The following is a 25,638-nucleotide window of genomic DNA, read 5'->3' on the forward strand; positions in this document are numbered from 1 at the left end:
AGTCACAGTATTATTTCTAAAACAGAGTTTGCATAAAATGTTGTTCTCAGCTGTTACATGTTCACATGTTACTCCTGGGAAAAGGAGCATTTGTAAACTATGTGTAATTTATGTTGTATACCTACTCAAAACTGTGATAAGGCATATGGAATCTCAGTTTCTTAAGCCATGCTTTTTTGACCCTAGATTTTTAAAAGATCTGGTAATAATGCAGATGAAAGCAAATATAAAAGTTTGGCAGATGTGTCTCCAGATAGAAAGAGAGACTGAAGTATAGACACCCGACATAAGAAAATCTTTTACAGTTTTCAAAAACCCATGTCCAAATGAGACATGAGACAATAAAATATCATCCACAAAGTTCATTCAGGATTGGCTTAAAAGAAGAGGGCATTTTCAGGTCTCCTAACCAGGAAAAAAATAATTGCAACTGTGTTGAAACTAATATTTAATTTTTTTGGTTATTTTACTCATTTTTACATGGACATGATAAAGTCTATAACTTTCAAGTTTGTATTGTATACACTATAGTCTTACTATTTTATTTTGTTCTTAATAGTTAAAACTTCAGAGGTCACTCAGACTACCTCACAATGATAATGGAAAATTTAAATAAAACATGCAAAATAATGAAATTACTTTATACTATGTAAATAACACTTTTGGAAATATAAAGTATTAGTTAAGCAGTTTTCTCTTTAAAAGATTTCAGTTTTATACAAAATGAGTATTATGATATCCCCAAATGTTTTTTACAGTAGAAAACATTCTTGAAAAATAATTACATGTATTAAACATTTCTATTTCTATATTAAATATACCTATCTTTACCTATATATTTATATTTATATAGTTGTAGAAATATTTCCATAAAAGAAGTAGACTTTCTTTAATCAAAGCATATTGCCCTGAGCAGTGCAATTAACCAGAGGACCTAGTTCAAATGTCAAAATAGTGAATTTTCACTTTTGATATTCTGCACACAATTTTGGGAATAAAAAGATACTTAAATGAAACCTGGGTCATCATTAATATGAATGCATCCTTTTAGTGCCATTTTGAATTCCAACATTCAAGCAATTAACTCAGAAATTTATGTATGAGAAGTTCTCAAGTATATACATTTAGTACCTGATTCAAATCAAAAGGTCAAATAAGCCAAAGAGGTAGAGTGGATTAAAATGGTCCCTGAGGATCAATTAACACCTACGAATGTTTAGTAAGCAGTCACTTAATTGCTACTGGACTAAACTATACACACAGTAATGAAGATTAATAGACTTTGAACAGGTTACGTTTATTTGCTTTAAGAAGTAGAAGTTCTTGATATTATACATTGATATTAGACATGAGCTCACTTAATATTAGTGCTATATGGTATTGTTTCATTCATTTTCAGAAAGAAAGTGTCATTAAAGAACTACCTTAATTTCCACATCCACAACCACTCATTTTAAATAATATTTTCTAGTAATGTACATAGAAATGTTTCACTAAAATAGAACAAAGATGAACAAAAAGAATCAAAAATACAGGAGACTTTAAGGCCTGAACTTTCTAATTGGATAATACTTAGCCATTCAAATGTTTTTGTTGAGTATTATTATGTAGAGGCAACTTACTAGACATTGTAGAAGTACTGTCAAGATTTAGGAGGATCACAATTTACTTTACCTGGGGTAAACACACATCTAATTGAGTGTGTTTAGAAAATGATTGGTAAAAGAGAAAATTTTCCACCAAGAAAATGCTTGAATCCACATCCAATTTTGTTTATTGGTTAAATGCTTGAGTTGTAGGAACTTTCAGTTCCTACAGTTTCATATTTAACATTCATGTTGAATTTAATTATGTGAAGAGTTTTATCTATGTGTATAGTAGTAAATGTTTGAGCATCCTCTGGATTTTCAGGATCCTGATTAATCTTTTTTGATAAGATTTTGTCAGGAAACTATGGCAATTAGGGTCATTTGAAAGACCCTAATTGACTGAAATGACAGTTCAATTTAATTAAACAGGATTAGAAAAATTGAATTGATTTTGTCTTTAAAGGAAAGTGTAATGTGATTGTTAGAATACTTAAAAAGTGAAATTTATTTTGTCTATACCCTGTTCCTTATAATCTTGGTTATCTTAAATCATAATTTAATCGACTCAGAAGTAGATTACAAATTATAACTGGCTAAAATATCATCCTTTGTTAGCTCTTACAGCCAGCTGCAAGGAACCTAATTCTTCCATATTTGCTAATACTTGGCATTAGACCTAATGTGCTGTAAGTGCTAAGTTAAAATTTTTTAGTTTGAGTAGTGGATAAATAAATGAATGAGTGCAATATCTGACAAGGTATATTTTTTTCAAGGAGCTTTCTAACAATATGTAAATATTAGTCATGCTACCTTAGTAAATTATTTTTTCTTTTCCTTCCTTCCTCCTTCTCTCTCTCTCTCTTTCTTTCTCCTTCATTTTCCTTCCTTTCCTCCTTCCTTCCTTTATTACTTCATCTTTCCTTCCTTCCTTCTTTCCATCTCAATAATAGAATATAACACTAAAATTAAAAAATATATATATAATCAATATATAATCACCATCTGTTAAAAAATGACAATATTTTAATTCATGTTCCTTTATACTAAAACTCAATATTACATTTCTTTTGGGTCATAGAAGTTACTGACCTTTGAACAGATAACTTTTAAACTGTATGATAATAATATCAGAATTGCAAAGTAAAAGGGAATACAAAATGGAATTTTAGAATAACAACAAAAATGAATTTTATATTACAGTTTTTAAAGTTATAGGTACTAATTAAGGAAGAAACTATAGATATAACAGACATATCACTTATGCTATATTATATTATATTTATAAAATATAAATATATTTGTATTATACATTTTATATTACTTAAGTTAAATTACATCAATTTAGAAAATCCATGAAGCCTCAATTTCTACAAAAGTCAGTTAATTATATACACTTCATATTTCTATATTACCTCTGATGGAAAGTTTTCTCTGTCCTGCTTGTGATGTGTAATTTCATACACTGTTTTCTTCCCTAAGGGAAATACTTACTTGATTCAGTTCTTGGATAAAAATGATCTGTCACCATTGTTTGCTTTAAAGGGCTTTTTGCTTTTTTTTATTTAAACACTGAATACTGAAAGAAAAAAAACAAGGCACAGGGGATTGCAGTCCAGCTCTTGTGGCATAAATCAATATTTAAAATGCACAATAGTGATTTTTCTTCCTCTAAAGTAGGGACTTTGTGTGCTTAATTTCTTGTTTTATTAAAATGTCCAACTTTGTCTAGGAAGGACTTAAAATTTAGCTTCAGTTTCTGTTTAAATTTACTGCTCAACAATGGGGTAACAGAACAGGAATATAACTGCACTTTAGTCTTTGATTTCTGTCTTTCCGTGCCCTGTTGGGGGTTGCTGAAGCTTTGGATTTCATAAATTTCTGTGAATTTCATTTCATTAAACAACCATATTCCTTGTTGAGTTAAGGAAACTACTATTTCTTTGACCCCAGTTTAGCTTTAGCAAAAGTGCCTGGGTTCTATTTTAATTGCTCATTAAAGGAAAAGCTGAAAAATTTCTAAGTAGTCATAGCTAGAAAGGGATCATAATCCTCATCATTCTAAATATAAGGAAAAACACATCTTTCCTTCTTCAAACAAGAGATTTTTGCAGAATAGTAGCCTTTGGATATACTCATTTATTGCCTAAATTCTTCCATACATTTTATATCATGATTTATGTACTAGAAGGTTATGCCTTGAAATTTTATTACACTTCTTGGTTTACAGAACAGCTTTCATTCTAAGGCAACGCACCAAATACACTGATTTTGCAATAGTCGTCCCCTGCGCTAAGATGCCCATCTTCAGATTTCTACTGCGTGCCTCTGGCCCCCAGGGTGAAGCACTGCCTGAGTGCATTAATGGCAGAATCACAATGTAATTGTCAGAATGGTGGCATCATCACACTTTGACGCCAACATCCTCCTTTCTTTCTTCTCACTACAGAGAAACTAAGGCTAAAGGTTAAAGCATGTGGCTTATTAAATAATTCAAGCCATTAACCTGCAACCTGAAAACCGATGGCAGCCTGTTAAGTTTACGCTGCCATGATTCATGTTTGGTGTCTACTGATGCTAAAGCATATTGCCTGTTTGCTTTACTTTTATTGCTACATAGTAATGTAGTGAGGAAAGAGAATGAACAAAGGTGACAGGACACACGCAAGGGGACAATAAGAGCAGCAGACACACTTGCATAAAGAAGATTGAAGCCTTCCCTCCCTCCCTCCATCTCTCCGTATAGGCCCCAGTGCACATCTGCGTCACTGACGCTGGAGGAGGAGGCGCTGAGGCAGAGAGAAAATTGTACTGTGAGGACCTTGACAGCTTTACCGGCGCGGGCTTTTCTTTTTGCCTTCCTATGTTTTCTGGAATAGATTTTTTTTTCCTCTTTTACAAACTGACTAGATAAAACCACCCCTTCTCGCCTTTCAGAAGGCATTTGACTTTCTCAGAGGTACCCGCAAGCTCTCAGAGCATCCTCCGAGAGACCAGTGACAGGAGAGCAGGTGCAACGAGAAGGCGGAGGGGAGGAGGGTGCGCTTCTTCGCGACTTGGGGATCTTTCTCTCTGCACTCCCCAGGAACTGAACTCTAAGCTGCAAGGATAGGGGAGCCGACAGCTTCTCCACTGAGGCTCTGCCACCGGTGCTTGCCAGGGAGGTGTATCCAGCTGTCGCTGCCTCCGAAGCTTCGGAGCGCGCAGACCTCTCTCCCTCGCCCATCTCCAGCATCAGGGTCGTACCTCCCCGCGCGGTAACCACGGGGACCCCGCAAGGAGATCGGGGATTCTCAGCCCTCTGCATCCAGCTCCTTCCTCTGCTCCCGGCCGTTGAGCTCACCACGCGCGGGTCCTGCGGACCTGACCGCCGCTGAGCCGCGCGGCTCTGCTGTCCGCTCTCCGCTCGTTGCCTGGCAGGGCGCGCAGCCGCCTGGTCCGGTCTGTTGCCAGGGTGCAGAGGGCGCCTCCCTCCCCCTCCTCCAACCCCAGGCTCCGTTGGCCTCCCCCACCCACTGACTCGTCTACTCCTGCATCCGCTGAAGCCCCTTTGCCTTCCTTGCGTCAAGCATGTCAGGCTCTGGGCGAAAAGATTTTGATGTGAAGCATATCCTGCGACTCCGCTGGAAACTCTTCAGCCACCCGTCGCAGTCCCCCGGCGCTCCGGCCGGGGGCAGCTGCCTGCAAGAAGACGGCAGCAGCAGCTTCGAGCACTGGGGACCCAGCCAGAGCCGCCCGCTCAAAAGCCAAGAGAAGGGCAGCGTGAGCACTTTCTGGAAGAAGCCTTCCTCTTCTTCCTCCTCTTCTTCTTCTGCCTCCCCGTCCTCTTCCTCCTCTTCCTTCAACCCACTGAATGGCACCCTGCTGCCAGTGGCCACGAGGCTGCAGCAAGGGGCGCCCGGGCAGGGCACCCACCAGCCGGCCAGGACTCTCTTCTACGTGGAGTCCCTAGAAGAGGAGGAGGTGCCAGGCATGGACTTTCCTGGACCACACGAAAAAGGGCTTGTCTTGCAAGAGCTCAAAGTGGAACCGGCCAACTCGAGCCAGGCAACAGGTGAAGGATGTGGACACAGGTATAGTAAGTCCCCATGGGACATCCAAGCATTCCTCAATTTCCACTCGTTTCCCCCCACCCTGTGCGCTCTGGGTAGTTACTAAGTCTCAAACGTTCCAAGTTGAAAATTTTGGTTAAGAGACGCCAACCCGGTTTTTATTACTCAAGTTGCAACCTCATTAAAAGTTTCCTCCTTAGTTTCTATTGGCTCATGCATATTGCTTTTCTTTCCCCAAGTTTTCGGAGCTTAATCACATATTGAATATATATGCATTTTGATAACTCTCCATGTAGAGTGGTTCTCATATTTCTGAGGTTGTAGTATTCTTCTGTCATTAAATTACATACATCAGTCTCCCAGTTATTTGATATGAGGAGGAACTTCCTTTAAACACCATTCAAATACATCTCACATACTGGCCTAGAAACTGACTTGGCAGGTTACCTAGGATCCCTGTGGCTTGAATCTATATTCCAGGAGTAATGAGGTGGACAGTAGGCCACCAGACAGCAAGATTATCTTCTCTCTTTTTTTTCTCCATGAAGGACAGTGTTACTATTCTCTATCCTAACTTCCCTTTTTATCCTACTTTATGAACACCTTTGCTTTATTTAAAGTCTTAGAATTAAACTCTTGCTAATGCCCTTTGCACTTTTCTGTCCTGATTCATTGTCTCGGTATGGAACTGTGTATTCTTAGTGAGCAGGTCAACATTTATTTCTTGTTTATATCTAATATTACACTTCTTTGAGCACAGTTCTTCTACTTTCAAGACTTATAGAAAACCTTCGCACACATAACCTCCTTCTGAGTTTGACATTTTCAAAGAATTGATTCATTCTACACTAGATCATTACTACTTTTGGCGTATAGTGATGATACGAAAAGATTTGCATTTAAATTCATATATATCAGAATATATTATTGAAGAAGAAATACAGGAGAGATATAGGAAAATAATAATGAAATTTTAATAAAATTTACCTTTCAGTAAAAATAAAAATTAGAAACAGAAACAATGTTTTAAACTTTTGCTCGATTGAATCAACTTTTTATAAAGTTAAGTCACAAAAAGAACACATAAAACAAAATAATACCATAGGTGGTCTTCAATTATGTTGACAAATGTGAAGTTAAAGATACAAAAATTATCCTTAAAAAATTTCAATTATATGGATTATGTGGATTTGAATTTTAAGAGCCTTGAACATAATCTAATATGTGATGACAATATGTAACATTATGATTTTAAAGACAAAGAAATTTAATTTGCAATTTTCGAGTATGAGAAAGTTTTTTCCATATATAGGCGATTAAATATAAATTTATCTATTATTCAATCAATTAAGATAATTTACCAAAATGGTTATAATTTTGGGTACTATCAATACTATGAAGTTATTTGATTTATGTATTCACTAGTGACCTATAGTTTTAGATCATTTTTAAAAATAAAATATGTTGGGCTTTAACTCCTTTAGTTGAGGAAATGTAATTTTTTAGTTTTAGGAAATCATTCATAAACATTTAGCAATTCACCTTATACATTTAAAAGAAAACCAGTTAGGTTAAACATTTACTAATTACTATTTTATTGAAATTGATATTTTTGTGTCTCAGACAGTTCAGGGAATAAATAGATTTGTTTTTCAGTCTTGAGTCTTTTTTTTTCAGTTTCAGTTTTAGTTTCAGTTTTGAGTCTTTTTCTTTCAGTTTTGAGTCTTCAAATCAGCTCAAATATCTGACTTTCTGGGAATATTAATGTTTAATAATGTTTAATAATTAAAAAATTTTTCTTTATAAAAATACAGTTTTAAGTAAATAAGGCATACTTGGCATGAGTAATTTCAGAAGACTTTCATGTAAATTGGACAATTTGGACATAGAAAATATAATAAATTAAAAAATAAAACTAATAACTAATAACCTCAGTTAGGGATGAAACATCTATCAGATTTAACTTCCAATCCCTTACTTTTGAATATACATCAGTGTTTATACACACAAAGGGTTGTAAATGGAAAGAATTCTGAAAATAAGCCAAGTGCCACCCCAAATCATATTTACTTTTGGAATGAGGATTTCCAATGAGGGCTTACATGTGTAAAATATTGAAAATCAGGTCTAATTTTATTTTAAAATTCTTATTCATGCTTAAATCCTTTAGTTAAATTTTAATTTCTCACTGGACAAATCAGTCAACACTGATAGTATTCTCATGGACTTTATATGTTCCTAAACATTCATAGACTACTGGTTCTGGGCTCGTGATTGATTGACAACATGCTACTAAACTAAGCAATAAGCTATTATCAATATATATTATTATAATACGCAGTAAGAATAATGTTCATTTCCCAGAAAGGACAGCATTTCCAAAGTTAAGTATGGAATGGAAAACAATATGTAAAATATTTCAGTAATGTGGATTTACTTTGGTTTCTATCATAATCCATGCAGGAAATCTACATATTGTTCATAATGACCAATGAACACATGAAGTATATAAACCTGCATGATCATTTTGATTACTTGGGTCATTACTCTATCACCATTCTGTGATATCACATTTGATATTTAACATTTTGTTTCATCAATTCTGACCATTATGCTAAATTAATCTTCACGTATAAAAAAGAGTTGGCTCTTTTTCTCTTCCTTCATTTTCTGATCTTCTCTTTATTCATTTGGTCTCATACTAGTTAAGAACATTGTTTTAGATAAGCATAAGTAGCTCAGTTGGTTTTATTTGTTGTTCAAACAGCAGCTGGAAGTTGCTCAGCAGAAAGCTGCTCTTAATCTCAGAATTCTGGAAAGGTCAAATTATCATGGAGTTGAAACATAAAGGTAGCAATAAGACAGTAGTAAACTGAATTACTGCTGAAACCCAGCCTTTATCTTATCCCACTCCACCAGACACACATAAACAAATCTCAGTATTCTACTACCTTAACCACGACACCATTAAGAATCCTAACTCTAACAGTAATAGGCTCTTGCCCTATGCTATTAATCATTTATTTTTTCTACTTTACTGTCTGAATGTAATTTTTGGAGAGTGTATCATTTCCTAGCCATTCAGATCACTATATATTTTTGATATGCATATTTTTTGTCTAAAATTCTATATGTAGTAAAATAAGAAACCAAAGAGAAATATTTCTATTCTTGCAGTTTATAGTGATGTGAGTAGGAGAAAAGATGTCGTGTTTAACTACTTGCTTTTTTAGTTTTCTCAGTTCTCACAGAGTGCAGGCATCTATTTCCATGGTTTCAGTTACCACCCATAAACTGTATTTTAGAGCTGCATCTCAAAACCTAGACTCTGCTTCCCCACACCCACAACCCCCTCTCCCCCCACCTCCCCCATGAACTCAGGTCTCACACATCCACTTGACCTTTCTGGTAGATATCACAGATACAATATAAATACAGCACACAAAAAATTGAGCTCATAATCTCCCTTCTCTCTTGCTCAATTTTCTTCTTCTCTACCTCAGAGAATAGCTCGCCATATATTAGGTTGTGCAAGCCAGAAATCCAGGATCATATTTACCAGAATTCTCTTTCCCCTGATTTTCAATATTCCACCAAGCCCTGTCACTTTTCCTTCAAAAATGTCCTCCCCTATGTCTGTCTCACATCTCTCCATATCCATTGTCCACACCTACTTTTAAAATACTGTCATCTTTCAACTCAACTTCTGCAACTGCCATCTGCATCCTCTTTCCTCATTGATTTTGCCACCTGTAATCCTTTCTCCACACCAGAGTCAATGAAAATTTATAAGATAAAAATCTAAAGTTTTCCCCCATATCCTGGCTCTCCTTTTATTTTTCAAAGCATTTCCACCACTCTGACCACACTCTATCTCCTGGTCAGTTAGGCCCTGAAAGAGCTGACCCTTGTCTGCCATCCAGGCCCTTCACTCATCACAACCCCACCATTCTCCCCTGTCTTCCACAGGCAACGTTCTTCTTTACCATTTTTCTCTGCCTTTGGGCCTCACAAAATTAATTCCTTTCCTTATTACATAGTGGTTCTCCTTCCCTCAATCCACCCTTTTCTGTATTCATTCTTATTCATTACTGAGATGTCTTGAATAAAAGTTCTGTATCTTTCTTAAAGAAGTGTTCATTGATCCCCCAGGAAAAATCATTTAAAAATTTTAAAATTTATTTTATCCCCTTATTTTATGTTCTTAGAGTAAGTGTTCTCTGTCTTCAATTTCTTATTGAAGCCATATATTAATATCCATGCTTCCTTTTTTGTTTGTCTTTAACTACAATTGCCCAGTGGACAAGATGTTTCTGTTTTGTTCATCATTTTATCCCTATCATAGAGCATGAAGTTACTCAATAAATATCACTGAGTGAATACATATTTGTCATAATCATAATGAGTGACATTGATTAAGAGTTTGCTGTCTTCCAGATATCAAGCTGAATATTTATATTGTGGGATTTAATATTCAGAACAGCCCTATGATTCTGGTACAATTATGGATCCCTTTGTTAAAATGATTACATAATCATTTTATGATTATGAGAAAACTGAGATATAGACAGGTAATTAAGTTGTCCCAAACCACAGGACTGTAAGTAGTACAGCTAGATTTTTAATCCTTACACTCTGACTCCTGACACCATATTCCAGGTGATTTTGCCAACTCTTCTTTACCTCTGTTTAAAGAAACAAAACAGAAGAAAAGAGGCTCCAACCAAGATTATGCTGAAGCAGTTCTCTTGTTCCTCTGGTGGAAATTATGCTTGTGTCTGAATGTTTAAATACATTCTTTAAAATGATAGTGATGGACAATGCCTGAGAAGGATCAGTCAAGGAGGACTTGGCCCAAGTTAAAAAACATTCAGTTATATCCTGAATTATGGTTCATTCAGTGTATTTTAATTTTTAATTAAACAAAAGTATGAGGAAATAACCTAGATAGGGAAAAATTATTTAAATTTGGAATCCAAAAGAAAGCATAATGATAGAAACTCTCCTTCTGAAGTTCAGAACAATTGATAAAGAGAAGTGTCACAGACAGAGAGCATATACCATTAGAATCACATGGTCATATTTGTTTAGAATAAAAAGAAAGCAGCCTTGCTTCAGTCAAAAGAAAAATTTAAAAAATGGCAAAGGGCTATTTCTTCAGGAAAGTAGTTCTCAAACTATTCTTCTATGGACACTAAATTAAAATAATGTTCATATTTTCCCTATGACCTCAATTTCTTAGTGAAAAAGTGTATAGCATGATTTTACTCAATTTTATGTCTTCCTTACTAATTTATTCTAGGCTTGGGTATTATACAGCCTATTAGCATTTAAGTCAGAACTAGCAAAAGACAATAGCTTGTTTGGGGAAAGTTTTTTTTTTTTTTTTTTTTTTTACTTAATTTAGGATGGGTTTACCAATATTATATATTGTTTGCAAAGAGGTCCACAATTTCCAGGTGCCCTCCCCTCTGAGCAAATTTGCTTCAGGAAAACTAAGAAGATCATAAAAGAAAAGGTAATAAGATCACTAGGTTGGATTTTCAGGTACACAAAACTCCACAGCTATCTGAGATAAAGATGTGAGTATATTGGGTTAGCCAAGAAGTTCATTCTAGTTTTTCTGTAACATCTTGTGGAAAAACCCAAACAGACCTTTTGGCCAACCCAATAAATGCAAGATTAAATAAATAGAACTCTTAATTATAACAATAAAACCTCTACACTAATTGAAGAACCACATTCTGGTTTTCTTTGATAAATTGCTAATGAATACTTTGTAAACTATATCATTAACCACTTTAAGGTACTACTTTAAATAATTTAAAAATATTAAAGAAATCCTCCCTATCCAACATTTGGTTAATATAGAATATACTATTGATCAGATATTTATTTCATTGGTTTATTTTTCCTAAGTCTCAAAAGATCATTTGTGTATCTGGAGGATGATATGCTTCTAACAAGTACATGTTAATTCAAATTTCATTGTTTTTGACCAAGAGCTCTTATAAAATTTACAGAAAATTTAGACCTGCAGGGTATTTTAGAGTTATGTCAAGTTTCTGAACATGAAAATGACAACATTTTAAACAGAGTCTCATAGTAATGAGTCTCTTTTGATTTATTTTAACATCCAAAATAACTGTAGGTATTTTTGTAGTAGCTGTAAAAACAAATGCTCTGGAATTTACATATTAGTTTAGACCAGATAATAATTAATTTACCTTTCTGCATTTAAGATAAGGTTATTCAAAACTTTGAAGAAAACATCCTATATAGACACAGATAATCTGAGCAGAATTAAACTATTTCAAAATCTTATGTCAAGTATAGATTGAAAAAAGAAGGGCTTCCCTGGTGGCGCAGTGGATGAGAGTCCGCCTGCTGATGCAGGGGACACGGGTTTGTGCCCCGGTCCGGGAAGATCACACATGTCGCAGAGCGCCGGTGAGCCATGGCTGCTGAGCCTGCATGTGCGGAGCCTGTGCTCCACAACGGGAGAGGCCACAACAGTGAGAGGCCCGCGTACAGCAAAAAAAAAGAAAAGAAAAGAAAATCTATTGAACAATATAGGTTTGATGCTAACTACCTTTGCTGACTTTTCTGGCCATGACTTGAAAACAGATTGATCTAAGTACTTATGAAAGCATTACAAAGTTTAACTTGACTAGAGAAAATGTGTACTATGATTTTAGAATCCCAGGAAAATGTCATTTTGAATAGTAAGCAAATGAGACAGATCATTTTGGCTGAAGATCATGTCATAGAAATGGTACTTAAAAGTAATCTGAGAGTCATCAATAATAGTAAAGAGTGGAATCAGTTGATATTAATTCTAAATTCAGCTTTTCCCATCGCCTAGGCAGCCTTAGTCCAACTCTGATAATTTCTCATAGAAAATCATTCAGTTTAATTTCCTATTATACTTGTTTGTGACACTGTATCTTGGTAGATCATTTGGACTCCTTTTTTCTTACTGATATTGCTAGATGTTTACCCATGTAAATCAGCATTTTCATCTTGGCCAAAATATGATAGAAAAACTTTAAAAATAGGATCAGAAAATTGCGAGAGTTTATACTACAAAGGAAGGGAGAATACAATACAACTATTTTATAGTTCTTCAAGAGGTGAATGCCAAAATCGATTTGTATCTACAATAAAGTATGTGATTTGGTTTGGTTTATTTCTTTAGTAGATTCTGATTATACTGAGCTCGGCCCACCAGAGCAACACCCAGCTCTACCCACCACCAATGCCTCCAATTAGGAAGCTTGCACAAGCCTCTTAGATAGCTTCAACCACCAGAGGCCAGACAGCAGAAGCAAGAAAAACTACAATCCTGCAGCCTGTGGAATGAAAACCACATTCACAGAACGATAGATAGAATGAAAAGGCAAAGAACTATGTACCAGATGAAGGAACAAGATAAACCCCAGAAAAGCAATTAAATGAATTGGAGATAGGCAACCATCCAGAAAAAGAATTCAGAATAATGCTAGTGAAGATGATCCAGGACCTCAGAGAAAGAATGGAGACAAAGATCAAGAAGATGCAATAAATGTTTAACAAAGACCTAGAAGAATTACAGAACAAAAAAACTGAGATGAACAATACAGTAACTGTAAAGAAAAATACTCTAGAAGGAATCAATAGCAGAATAACTGAGGCAGAAGGATGGATAACAGACCTGGAAAGCAGAAAGGTGGAATTCACTGCTGCAGAACAGAATAAAGAAAAAAAGAATGAAAACAAAGGAAGAGAGCTTAAGAGACCACTGGGACAACATTAAACACAACACCATTCACCTTATAGGGGTCCCAGAAGGAGAAGAGAGAGAGAAAGGACCTGAGAAAATATTTGAAGAGATTATAGTCAAAAACTTCCCTAACATGGGAAAGGAAATTGCTACCTAAGTCCAGGAAGTGCAGAGAGTCCCAGGCAGGATAAACCCAAGGATAAAAATGCTGAGACACATAGTAATCAAACTGACAAAAATTAAAGAAAAAATATTAAAAGCAACAAAGGAAAAATGACAAATAACATACAAGGTAACTCCCATAAGGTTAACAGCTGATTTCTCAGCAGAAACTCCACAAGCCAGAAGGGAGTGACATGATATATTTAACTTGATGAAAGGGAAGAACCTGTAACCAAGATTACTCTACCCAGCAAGGATCTCATTCAGATTAGATGGAGAAATCAAAAGCTTTACAGACCAGGAAAAGCTAAGAGAATTCAGCACCACCAAACCAGCTCTACAACAAAGACGAAAGGAACTTCTCTAAGTGGAAAACACAAGAGAAGAAAAGGACCTACAAAAACAAACACAAAATAATATAAGAAAATTGTAATAGGAACATACATATTGATAATCACCTTAAATGTGAATGGATTAAATGCTCCAACCAAAAGACCCAGGCTCATTGAATGGATACAAAAACAAGACCCGTATATATGCTGTCTACAAGAAACCCACTTCAGACCTAGGGACACATACAGACTGAAAGTGAGGGGATGGAAAAAGTTATTCCATGCAAATTCAAATCAAAAGAAAGCTGGAGTAGCAATTCTCACATCAGATAAAATAGACCTTAAAATAAAGATTATTACAGGAGACAAAGAGGACAGGGATTCTTCAATATGTACAAATCAATCAATGTGATACACCATATTAACAAACTGAAGGATAAAAACCATATGATAGTCTCAATAGATGCAGAAAAAGCTTTAGACAAAATTCTACATCCATTTTTGATGAAAACTCTCCAGAAAGTGGGCATAGAGGGAACCTACCTCAACATAATAAAGGCCATATACAACAAACCCAGAGCAAACATCATTCTCAATGGTGAAAAACTGAAACCATTTCCTCTAAGATCAGGAACAAGACAAGGATGTCCACTCTTGCCATTCTTATTCAACATGGTTCTGGAAGTCCTAGCCACTGGATTCAGAGAAGAAAAAGAAACAAAATGAATACAAATTGGAAAAGAAGAAGTAAAACTGTCACTGTTTGCAGATGACATGATACTATACAGAGAGAGTCCTAACGATGCCACCAGAAAATTACTAGAGCTAATCAATGAATTTGGTAAAGTTGCAGGATACAAAACTAATGCACAGAAATCTCTTGCATTCCTATACACTAACAATGAAAGATCAGAAGGAAAAATTAGTTAAACAATCCCATTCACCATTGCAACACAAAGAATAAAATACCTAGGAATAAACCTACCTAAGGAGGTAAAAGGCCTGTACTCAGAAAACTATAAAACACTGATGAAAGAAATCAAAGATGACACAAACAGATGGAGAGATATAGCATGGTCTTGGATTGGAAAAGTCAATATTGTGAAAATGACTATACTAGCCAAAGCAGTCTACAGATTCAATGCAATCCCTATCAAATTACCAATGGCATTTTTTGCAGAACTAGAACAAAAAAATCTTAAACTTTGTATGGAGACACAAAAGACCCCAGAAAGCCAAACAATCTTGATGGAAAAAAAAAAAAAATGGAGCTGGAGGAATCAGCCCCCTGACTTTAGACTACAGTACAAAGCTACAGTAATCAAGAAAATATGGTACTGGCACAAAAACAGAAATATAGATCAATGGAACTGGATAGAAAGCCCAGAGATAAACCCGTGCACGTATGGTCAACTAATATATGACAAAAGAGGCAAGGATATACATTGGAGAAAAGACAGTCTTTTCAATAAGTGGTGCTGGGAAAACTGGACAGCTACCTGTAAAAGAATGAAATTAGAACACTCCCTAACACCATACACAAAAATAAACTCAAATGGATTAAAGACCTAAAGCTATGACCACACACTATAAAACTCTTCGAGGAAAATATTGGAAGAACACCCTTTGACATAAATCACAGCAAGGTCTTTTTTGATCCACCTCCTAGAGTAATGGAAATAAAAACAAAAATAAACAAATGGGACCTATAGAAACTTAAAAGCTTTTGCACAGCAAAAGGAACTATAAACAAGATAAAAAGACAACACTCAGAGTGGGAGAAAATATTTGCAAATAAATCAACAGACAAAGGGTTAATCTCCAAAATATATAAACCACTCATGCAGCTCAATATTAAAACAACAAGCAACCCAATCAAAAAATGGGCTGAAGACCTAAATAGACATTTCTCCAAAGAAGATATACAGATGACCAAGAGGCACATGAAAAGATGCTCAACATCACTAATATTAGAGAAATGCAAATCAAAACTACAATGAGGTATCATCTCATACCAGTTAGAATGGGCATCATCAGAAAATCTACAAACAACAAACGCTGGGGATGGTGTGGAGAAAAGGGAACCCTCTTGCACTGTTGGTGGGAATGTAAATTGATACAGTCACTATGGAGAACAGTATGGAGTTTCCTTAAGAGGCTAGAAATAGAATTACTATATTACCCAGCAATCTCGCTACTGGGCATATACCCAGAGAAAACCATAATTCAAAAAGACACATGCCCCCCAATGTTCACTGCAGCACTATTTACAATAGCCAGGTCATGGAGGCATCTAAATTCCCATCAACAGACGAATGGATAAAGAAGGTGTGGTATATATATTCAATGGAATATTTTTCAGCCATAAAAAGAAACGAAATTAGGTCATTTGTAGAGACGTGGATGGACCTAGAGACTGTCATGCAGAGTGGAGTAAGTCAGAAAGAGAAAACAAATATCGTATACTAACTCATATATGTGGAATCTAGAAAAATGGTACAGATGAACAAGTTTGCAGCAGAAATATAGACACAGAGGTAGAGAAAAAATATATGGACACCGAGGGGGGGAAGTGGGGGGAGGGGTGGTGGTGATGGGATGAATTGGGAGATTGGGATGGACATATATACACTCATATGTATAAAATAGATAACTGATAAGAACCTGCCATGTAAAAAATTAAATTAAATTAAAAAAGAAATAATGGCAGAAAGGTTTCAAATTTTATGAAAAGTATAAACCCATAGATTCAATAATCTTAATGAATTCTAAACACAAGAAACATGAAAACTACCATAAGTCACATTTTAATCAAATTCTCAAAATGAACGATAAATATAAAAAATATCAGTTTCCAGAGAAAACACATGTTATGCAGAGAGGGATAAAAATAAGAATAATGGATCATTTTTCATTGAAAAAGATGCAAGTGATAGGTGGAACAACATCTTTTTAGCACTATAAAAAAACACTGCCCATATGAAGTCCTATATATACCCAAAATGTTTTTCAAAGTGAGAGTGATATTACAATTTTTTTCTGGCATAGAATAGTTGCAACAATTCGTCAGCAGGAGACATGCTCTATAAGAAATTTTAAAGTCCTTCAGGCACAAGGAAAATGACACCAGTTGGCAGAAAGGAATGAAAACCACCTGAAATGGTAACTACATGTGTAAACATTTAAGGTTATTCTTGATTATATAACTCTGGAACATTTGGAAGACAAATGGTGGTTAAACAAACAAACAAAAAACACTATAATTTGAGGTTTTTATCACATGCATAAGATATACGCATGCCTCCTACAGCATTAAGACTCAAGGGAAGAAATGAAAGTATCGTTTTTCAAGGTTCTTATACTAAATGTGAAGTGGTATATCATTTGAAGGTAGTCTCAGAAGTATGTTAGAAATCCTAAAGCAACCACTAAATTAACAAAACAATGATAAGTAGCTAGTAATACAACAAAAATTAAATGCTATCATAAAAAATATTCAATTAATCTCAAAAAAAAGAAAACAGGAGCAAAGATGGGACAAATAGAAAACGCACAGCACAATTATAATCTGAAACCTTACTATATCAAGAATTATATTAAAGTAGAAGCTCTATACATCCATAATTTAAAGACAAAGATTATCAACTTGTATAAAAAGCCAGACCCAAGTATATTTTGCTTACAATAAATACTTTAAAAAATGGTTAAAAAGAAAAAGATGGAAAAGATACATAGCATGCTAAGACTAAACAAAAGAAAGCTGAATGGATGTATCAATATTAGATAAAGTATATCTCAGAGAAAAGAATATATATCTGATAAAGAGAACCTATAAAAAACCTAGAGCCAACATCATAATGTTGAAAGATTAAATGTGTTTCCTCTAAGATCTGGAACAAAATAAGGATGTCTTCTCTCACCACTTTTGTTCAACATGGTATTGGAGATGCCAGTCAGTTCAATAGAAGAAAACAAAAAGAAAAGGCATCTATATTGGAAAGGAAAAAGAAAAGTTTTCATTTGTACAGGAATTGATCATCTATATAGAAATAAACAATATGGTTTTTGTTTGCAGACAGAATTGTTTATTAGAAAAAAATTATGGAATCTATAAAAAAGATAGAGTTTTTCACAATGCAGGATATAGAATCAATATACAATATTCAATTGTATTTTTATATACCATCAAGGAACAATTAATAATTGAAATAAAAAAATAATGTATTCATAGTAACATCAATAAAGTATGAAATACTTATGAATACCTATGACAAAAGATGTGAAAAACTCATAAGCTCAAAACAATAAAATCAGGCTGATGGTAATTAAAGAATTAAATAATGGAAAGATATATTATGTTCATGGGTCAGAAAACTTACTATTATTGAGATGTCAGTTCTTCCCAAATTGATCTATAGATAGTACACATCCTCCAAGAAAATATATGTATGCTTTTTTTTTGTACAAATTGACAGGTTCATTCTAAAATCCATTAAAAAATTCAAAGGAACTAGAAAGAGACAAAACAACTTTGAGAAAAGCTAAGAAATTTGAGTACTAACACTTACTGATTCCAGATGTATTATGAAGCTACTTTAATCAAAATAGTGTGCTATCAAGGTCACAATATATAGATTAATGGGAAATAGATAAAACATTTTTACAATAGCCATATTGAGTAATACTTTATGTCATAAAAAAGGAATAAACAACTGGTCATTGAATACTTATGACTGAATGAAAAAATATGTTATGATGAGTCAAAGAAACTCAACTGTATGGCATATTTCTTTTTAACATTTAAGTACTATAAGTCAGATAAACATCCATTTTGTTGATTATTCATATTTTGAATAGAAATTTGCTTCTAATTTGCCTTGAATCATGTATTGGAGTAACACACCTCTTGAATTTGATACATGGTTCAAGGAATCATCTATTGATATTTGCCTTGCAGAACATGATAATGAAATATTCACATTAAGTTTTTTGCTGTCTTCTTCTTAGCAGCAGATGAGAAACCTGAATAATTTTTGTTTGTTTGTTTGCGGTACACGGGCCTCTCACTGTTGTGGCCTCTCCCGTTGCGGAGCACAGGCTCTGGATGCACAGGCTCAGCAGCCATGGCTCACGGGCCTAGCCGCTCCACGGCATGTGGGATCCTCCCTGACCGGGGCACAAACTCGCGTCCCCTGCATCGGCAGGCAGACTCTCAACCACTGTGCCACCAGGGAAGCCCAGAGAAACCTGAATAGTTTTATACAAGCGTTTCTGCAAAGAAAGCTCAGAAGTTCTTGCTGTGTGACCACAAGGACTTTTATCTTGAGACAGTGGGAACCATCTCCATTGTTAATACTAGAGGAGAAGCAGTACAATTCACAGCTTTACCTTAAGGACACAGAAAGGAAATGCTATGCTGTTCTCATCTCTGATTCTTCTTTGTATTTTACCAGATGGCTTGGAAGCACCACTAAACATATTCTCCCACAGAGAAAAGAGAGCTCATTCTTCACTTTATTTCTTGTCCTAACATATATAAAATATTTACCTGTAATTATTCTCCTTAATAATGGCCTGTGACTTTTAAATATATTTCTTATTAGAAGAATACTTTTTCAATTGTGAAATTAAATATGTATTATTAAAGAGCCTATCAAAGAGCACAACTTAAAATTATTTCTTTTTTTAAATTGAAGTGTAGTTGATTTACAATGTTGTGTCAACTTCTGCTCTACAGCAAAGTGATTCACTTATACACACACACATGCATACATATACACACATATATGTATATTCTTTTTTATATTTTTTTATTATGATTTATCACAGGATATTGAATATAGTTCCCTGTGTTATAGAGTAGGACCTTGTTGTTTATCCATTCCATATATAGCAGTTTGCATGTGCTAACCCCAAACCCCCACTCAATCCCTCCCCTACCCATCTCCCCCTTGGCAACCGCAAGTCTGTTCTCTATGTCTGTGAGTCTGTTTCTGTTTCATAGATAGTTTCATTTGTGTCATATTTTAGATTCCACATATAAGTGGTATCATATGATATTTGTCTTTCTCTTTCTGACTTACTTCCCTTAGTATGATAATCTCTAGTTACATCCCATGCTGCTGCAAATGGCATTATTTCATTCTTTTTTATTGCTGAGTAATATTCCATTGTATATATCTACCACACCTTTATTGATTCCTCTCTCAATGGACATCTAGGTTGTTTCCATGTCTTGGCTATTGTGAATGGTGCTACTATGAACATAGAGGTGCATGTATCTTTTTGAATTATAAGTTTGTCTGGATATATGTCCAACAGTGTGATTGCTAGATCATATGGTAGCTCTATTTTTAGTTTTGTGGGGAACCTCCATACTGTTTTCCATAGTGGCTACACCAAGTTACATTCCCACCAACAGTGTACAAGTGTTCCCTTTTCTCCACTCCCTCTCCAGCATTTGTTATTTGTATATTTTTAATCATAACCATTCTGACTGGCGTGAGGTGATACATCATTGTAATTGTGATTTGCATTTCTCTAATAATTAGTGATGTTAAACATATTTTTACATGTCTTTTGGCCATCTGTATTTCTTTTTTTGGAGAAATGTCTATTTAGATCTTCTGCCCATTATTCAATTGCACTGTTTTTTTGTTGTTGTTGTTGAGTTGTGTGTTTGTATATTTTGGAAATTAAGCCCTTGTCAGTTATATGGTTTGCAAATATTTTCTCCCAGTCTGTAGGTTGTCTTTTTGTTTCTTTTATGGTTTCCTTTGCTGTGTAAACACTTGTAATTTTGATTAAGTCCCATTTGTTTATTTTTATTTTTATTTCTATTGCCTTGGGACACTGACCTAATAAAACATTAGTACAATTTCAGAGAATATTTTGCCCATGATCTCTTCTGTGTTCTCTTCCATGTTTTCTTTTATGGTGTCATATCTTATGTTTAAGTATTTAAGCTATTTCAAGTTTATTTTTATGTATAGTGTGAGGGTGTGTTCGAACTTCATTGATTTACTTGTGGCTGTGCAACTTTTCTGACACCACTTGATGAAGAGACTGTCTTTTCACCATTGTATATTCTTGCCTTCTTTTTCAAAGATTAATTGACCACAGGTGTGTGGGCTTATTTCTGGGCTTTCTATTCTGTACCATTGATTCATATGTCTGTTTTTGTGCCAATACCTTACCATATAGATTACTGTAGCTTTGTAGTAATGTCTGAAGTCTAGGAGGTTATGCCTTCTGCTTTGTTCTTTTTCCTCAGGATTGCTTTGGCAATTCTGGGTCTTTTATGGTTCCATATAAATTTTAGGATTATTTGTTCTAGTTCTGTGAAAAATGTCATGGGTAGTTTAAAATTTTTTCTGAATGTAATTTTTTCTTTCTTAAAATGGACACATCTGTTTGAAATCTTATCTAAAGTTGAAGACTCACTTGTATATGTTCTTACTCCTGTATTTTCACATTATTTTATTTGCCTCATACCAAATTTTCTCCAAGTATGGTAAACATTTGGATTCTTATTCATGAATGAACTCCAGAAAAAATTTTGGCCTTTATAATGCTACATACTGAAAATATGTATGATCTATAAATACTGATAATTTTGTACAGCATGTATTTCTCTAAATTAATATTGTTTGCCTTATTCTAATATGTTGACACCCACAGTTTCATGTTACAGTGGGAAGAAAACTGGATTCGGCATTTGAAAACTTAAGTTCTAGAGTAAACTACAGAAAAATGTCACCATTGTCACTTAAATTGCTGCTTATCTCATTTTTTCATTGGAATATGATTAGAGAGGGCAAGAAATACATTATATCTAAAGTCATCTAGCCTCTTTTCCATAAGACAACAGATCTTAACCTATAGTTGACTCAGCTTGACCCCAAGCAGCAATGTGAATTAGGCTTCCCTTAAGGTATAAATTAATCTCTATTTTGAACACTTAAGGTATATACTCTGAGCCAAATGTACCTTAAGAAGAAACTAAATAGTCTCTCACTCAATGAAGACTATTTTGAATTAGTTATTCTTTTCCAGAAGATATGCCATCTTCTTGATACACAAAGATGTATAGAAAACTCCTTTTTTCCACAGAGTAAAAACTAGTAATAAAAAATTAACAGATAAGTAATTATAGAAATTTAACTAGTGCTATACTAAATATATATATTAAAAAGGATTTTTAAAGGTACAGAAAAAGAAAGCTTCAAAAGGGTTTTAATGTAAGTTCAGACCAGCATCAGTGTGTACAATTGTTAATTAGAAGAAAAAAATATCAAGTAAATTAGCATGACTATGCCTGAGTAGACTGGTCAGGTGATCTGGCCAGAGCTATAGACCATGACCAGACAGCCAAAATTCTTCTAGATTATATTAAAAACTTTGGATTTAACTTATGGTGACTTTGAAGCAATGAATCTAGCTGACAAGATTCAAACTTTAGAAAATTTTTCTGTTACAGTATGTAAGATAGATTAGAGAAAAGGTGGATGAAGCTAAAAATAGATAGCCATCTTAAAAGGCTAAAACAATAGTTCTACTGAGGAACTATTACTAAGAAAAGGGGCAGAAGGAAAGAAAGCACATGGAAAATAAAATGTCAGAATTGTCCATTAATTGAAGTTTTTAATTGTAAAAGAGAGAGAGGCAAGAAGATTCCTACAATTCTGGGTGGGCAAATGAATGGATTTTTTTGTTGTTCTACAAAGTGGACAATGCAGGAGACTAGAGGGAAGAAAATAATTTTTGTTTTGAACAATCTGAGTCCAATAAGTAGCTGTCATAAATATTTTAATTATTTTTTAGTCCTTTTGGAAGAGTTGTAGTGAGGTAAAGGAATTATAAGAATTAAAATTTAGAAAATTTTAGTTGAAGAATATGTTGGGACTTCAGATTTCACATGAAGCATAGACCTGGATAGTGACAACATGAAATATGTGGCCATGAGAATAATTTAGTAACTTGGATGAAGATGTGGAATTCAAGGCAGGAGCTACATTGCTTGATGAATCATCTATGGAAGACTGAATATGTCCAGGAATAAAGTTGGATTTGAGGGATCTCAATGTTGTCAATGAATAGAGGGCATAAGAAAATCAGTATGAGGTATATTAATGGAAACAACTCACTCAAGTCTATATATATCAATAAATCATTTTTGGTGAAACATTAATATTGTAATTATTTAATTTATAGATAAATTTATGAGTATATACATTACATGTAAAATTTAGATATAAACTTTAATTTATAGATAAATTAACTAATTTATATATTTACATATAAATGTATATGTAATATGTATATAACTTAATATATATAATATGTATATAAATTAACTAATTTATACATTTATATATAAATTAGTACATTTTTATATAAATACATATGGCCATATATAATATAAAATAAAATTTATAAGTAATCATATATAAATGGACAAATACTAAAATGTTTCTTTTTTAATTTATTAATTTAAGGTGGTAAATAAATTCTCCAAAGAGTACAATGCTTCTGAAATACCCAACACATTATTTCATTTGAGAGAAAAGCTATTGGAACCAAAGAGATAATACCAAATGCTTGGGTTTCCCGGAATTTAAAACAACTTCAAAAGTTTTTCAATATTCACACACATGCCTATAATTTTCTATGTTAAATTCAATGAATAAAAATTCTATTTCTCTGTTGAGTTTTTATGAATAAAAATAATTCCTACACTCTTTAGGAAAAGGAAGTTATGAGCAGCTTTATATTTCACACAGCTTTATCCAATATTCTACAAGGTGGGAGAATTGCATTGGTCCAGGAATCAGCACAAAGAGACATGTACCAGAGTGAGCTGATGCAATATCAACAACCTATACACATAAGGATGTCAAAGTAATACAATCACTTCTGAAAAATCAGTAATTGCCACAATCTCAAGAAACATCCTTATTATTATTTCTTATTGACTAAAATTATCTTACAGTATGATGTTAAATATAACTCCTCTTTTTTAATATTATATTTTATTTAAAAGTGCAGATACATTTAATTTAGTGTATGAAAGTAAATTGGCAATTATTTTGGACTTTGCTTTCTTTAGATAGAGAAACTTTGACAGTTAAAAATTTAGAAAGAAGGAAGGATGCTGCACTTGAAATTAAAAATTACAATTCCTTGAAATTATAATTATGGAAACTTTATGATGAAATAGGTTAATCTTTTTCAAATAACAAATATATCTGAAGTAGAAATTATATTATAATTCTCAAGTCACTATTAAACAAGTAAATGGCTTAAATTTATATACTTGTGATATACAGGTTAGAAATAATCAGAAATATTTTATTGCTGGTGGGAATGTAATTTGCTGTATTTTTTGGGGGTGTAGAGAGCAATGGGACAATATTTATTGGTGACAAAAACATAAAAGCCTTTTTTTCAGCAATACAAATTTTGAGAATATATCCTTCAGAAATAAAAGCACTAGAAGTTAAGGAAGACCCATATCCCACACTTGCTCATTGATAGAAAAATGACAAGAAATAATTTTGTATCCTTCATGTAAAATATACCATATAAAATATATCATGTAAATATATGTCAAAATATGTCATTAAAATATATAGAATTTGAAAAAGAATAAATAAATTTAGAATGTCTTGGAAAACATGAGTATTTGGTGCATAGAGCAATTTGTAAAAATTTGTGTGAGATGTGTGTAAAAATAACATGTGAGATATGATCACATTATATTAAACCTAAAAACAAAACATCCCCACATGCATGTTTATATGTGTAAATGCCTTTGTAAGAGAGAATAGCATGGTAAGTCAAATGCCACATTTTTACATTTGTTTCCTGAAGATTATAAGATTCTTTTCTATGTTCTTGATGTGATACATTGAGCTTGATTACAATTATATTTTTAAATTAATAAGATAAGAAAGGTTGCAAAAAATTTAATTTATTAAATATTTACTTTAAGAATAACGCATATTATTATTGCATATTATAATACATATTATAATATGCATATTATTATTACCCAAGCAGTTAAAACTATAGATATATAATGTAGCTGATAAATAAGGACATTAAAATATTCTAAGATACCAAAACATTCACCAAAGGATTATTTTTTTCCTATTCATTATATTTAGTTTTCACTATACTATCAGGGTGGTACTGGCCTCATAGAATGAATTTGGGTGTGTTCTCTCCCCTTTATTTTTTGATGGTTTCTTTATCTTTGTTGGATTTCTCATTTTCTTCATACACTGCTTTACTAATTTAGTTTAGTTGTCTATTTATATGCTGTTATAGTTTACTGAACTCCTTTTAAAATAATTATTCTGATTTCTTTGTCAGACAGTTCAAAGATCTCCATTTCTTTAAGGCCAGTTATTGAAACTTTATTAGTTTCCTTTGGTGGTGTCACGTTTATCTGCTCCTTGTATCTTTGTGTTGGCATCTTCATTTGAGTAAATGATCTCCTCTTTCAGACTTTACACATTCCCTTTGGCAGAGAAAGACCATCACTAGTCCAACCAGCTTGGGCACTGAACCAATCAGCTGGTATTACTTGCAGACAGGCAGGGCTTACTATCAAGGATCTTAGTTGGGCAAGACCATTGCCAATGCTCTGAGGTTGGGAGTGAGGGGTCCCCAGCAGAGCTCCAAAATTGGGTTAGCCTAGTGGTTGGGATCTGCATTCAAGTGGAGCTGCTGGGAGGCCT

General features: G+C 33.9%; 1 protein-coding gene across 2 annotated transcripts in view; it reads left to right on the plus strand.

Annotated features, from left to right (window-relative positions):
- Positions 1–5,156: 5,156 nt before the first annotated feature.
- Positions 5,157–25,638, plus strand: part of KLHL1 (kelch like family member 1) — a 372,807-nt gene continuing 352,325 nt past the window's right edge. For both annotated transcript variants that reach the window (XM_065895878.1, XM_065895879.1), the window contains exon 1: positions 5,157–5,659. In XM_065895878.1, the coding sequence (XP_065751950.1) occupies positions 5,157–5,659 (503 nt within the window). The remainder of the gene's footprint in view (positions 5,660–25,638) is intronic.

The sequence above is a fragment of the Phocoena phocoena genome, chromosome 18 (genome assembly GCF_963924675.1).
Source record: "Phocoena phocoena chromosome 18, mPhoPho1.1, whole genome shotgun sequence".
Lineage (NCBI taxonomy): Eukaryota > Metazoa > Chordata > Mammalia > Artiodactyla > Phocoenidae > Phocoena > Phocoena phocoena.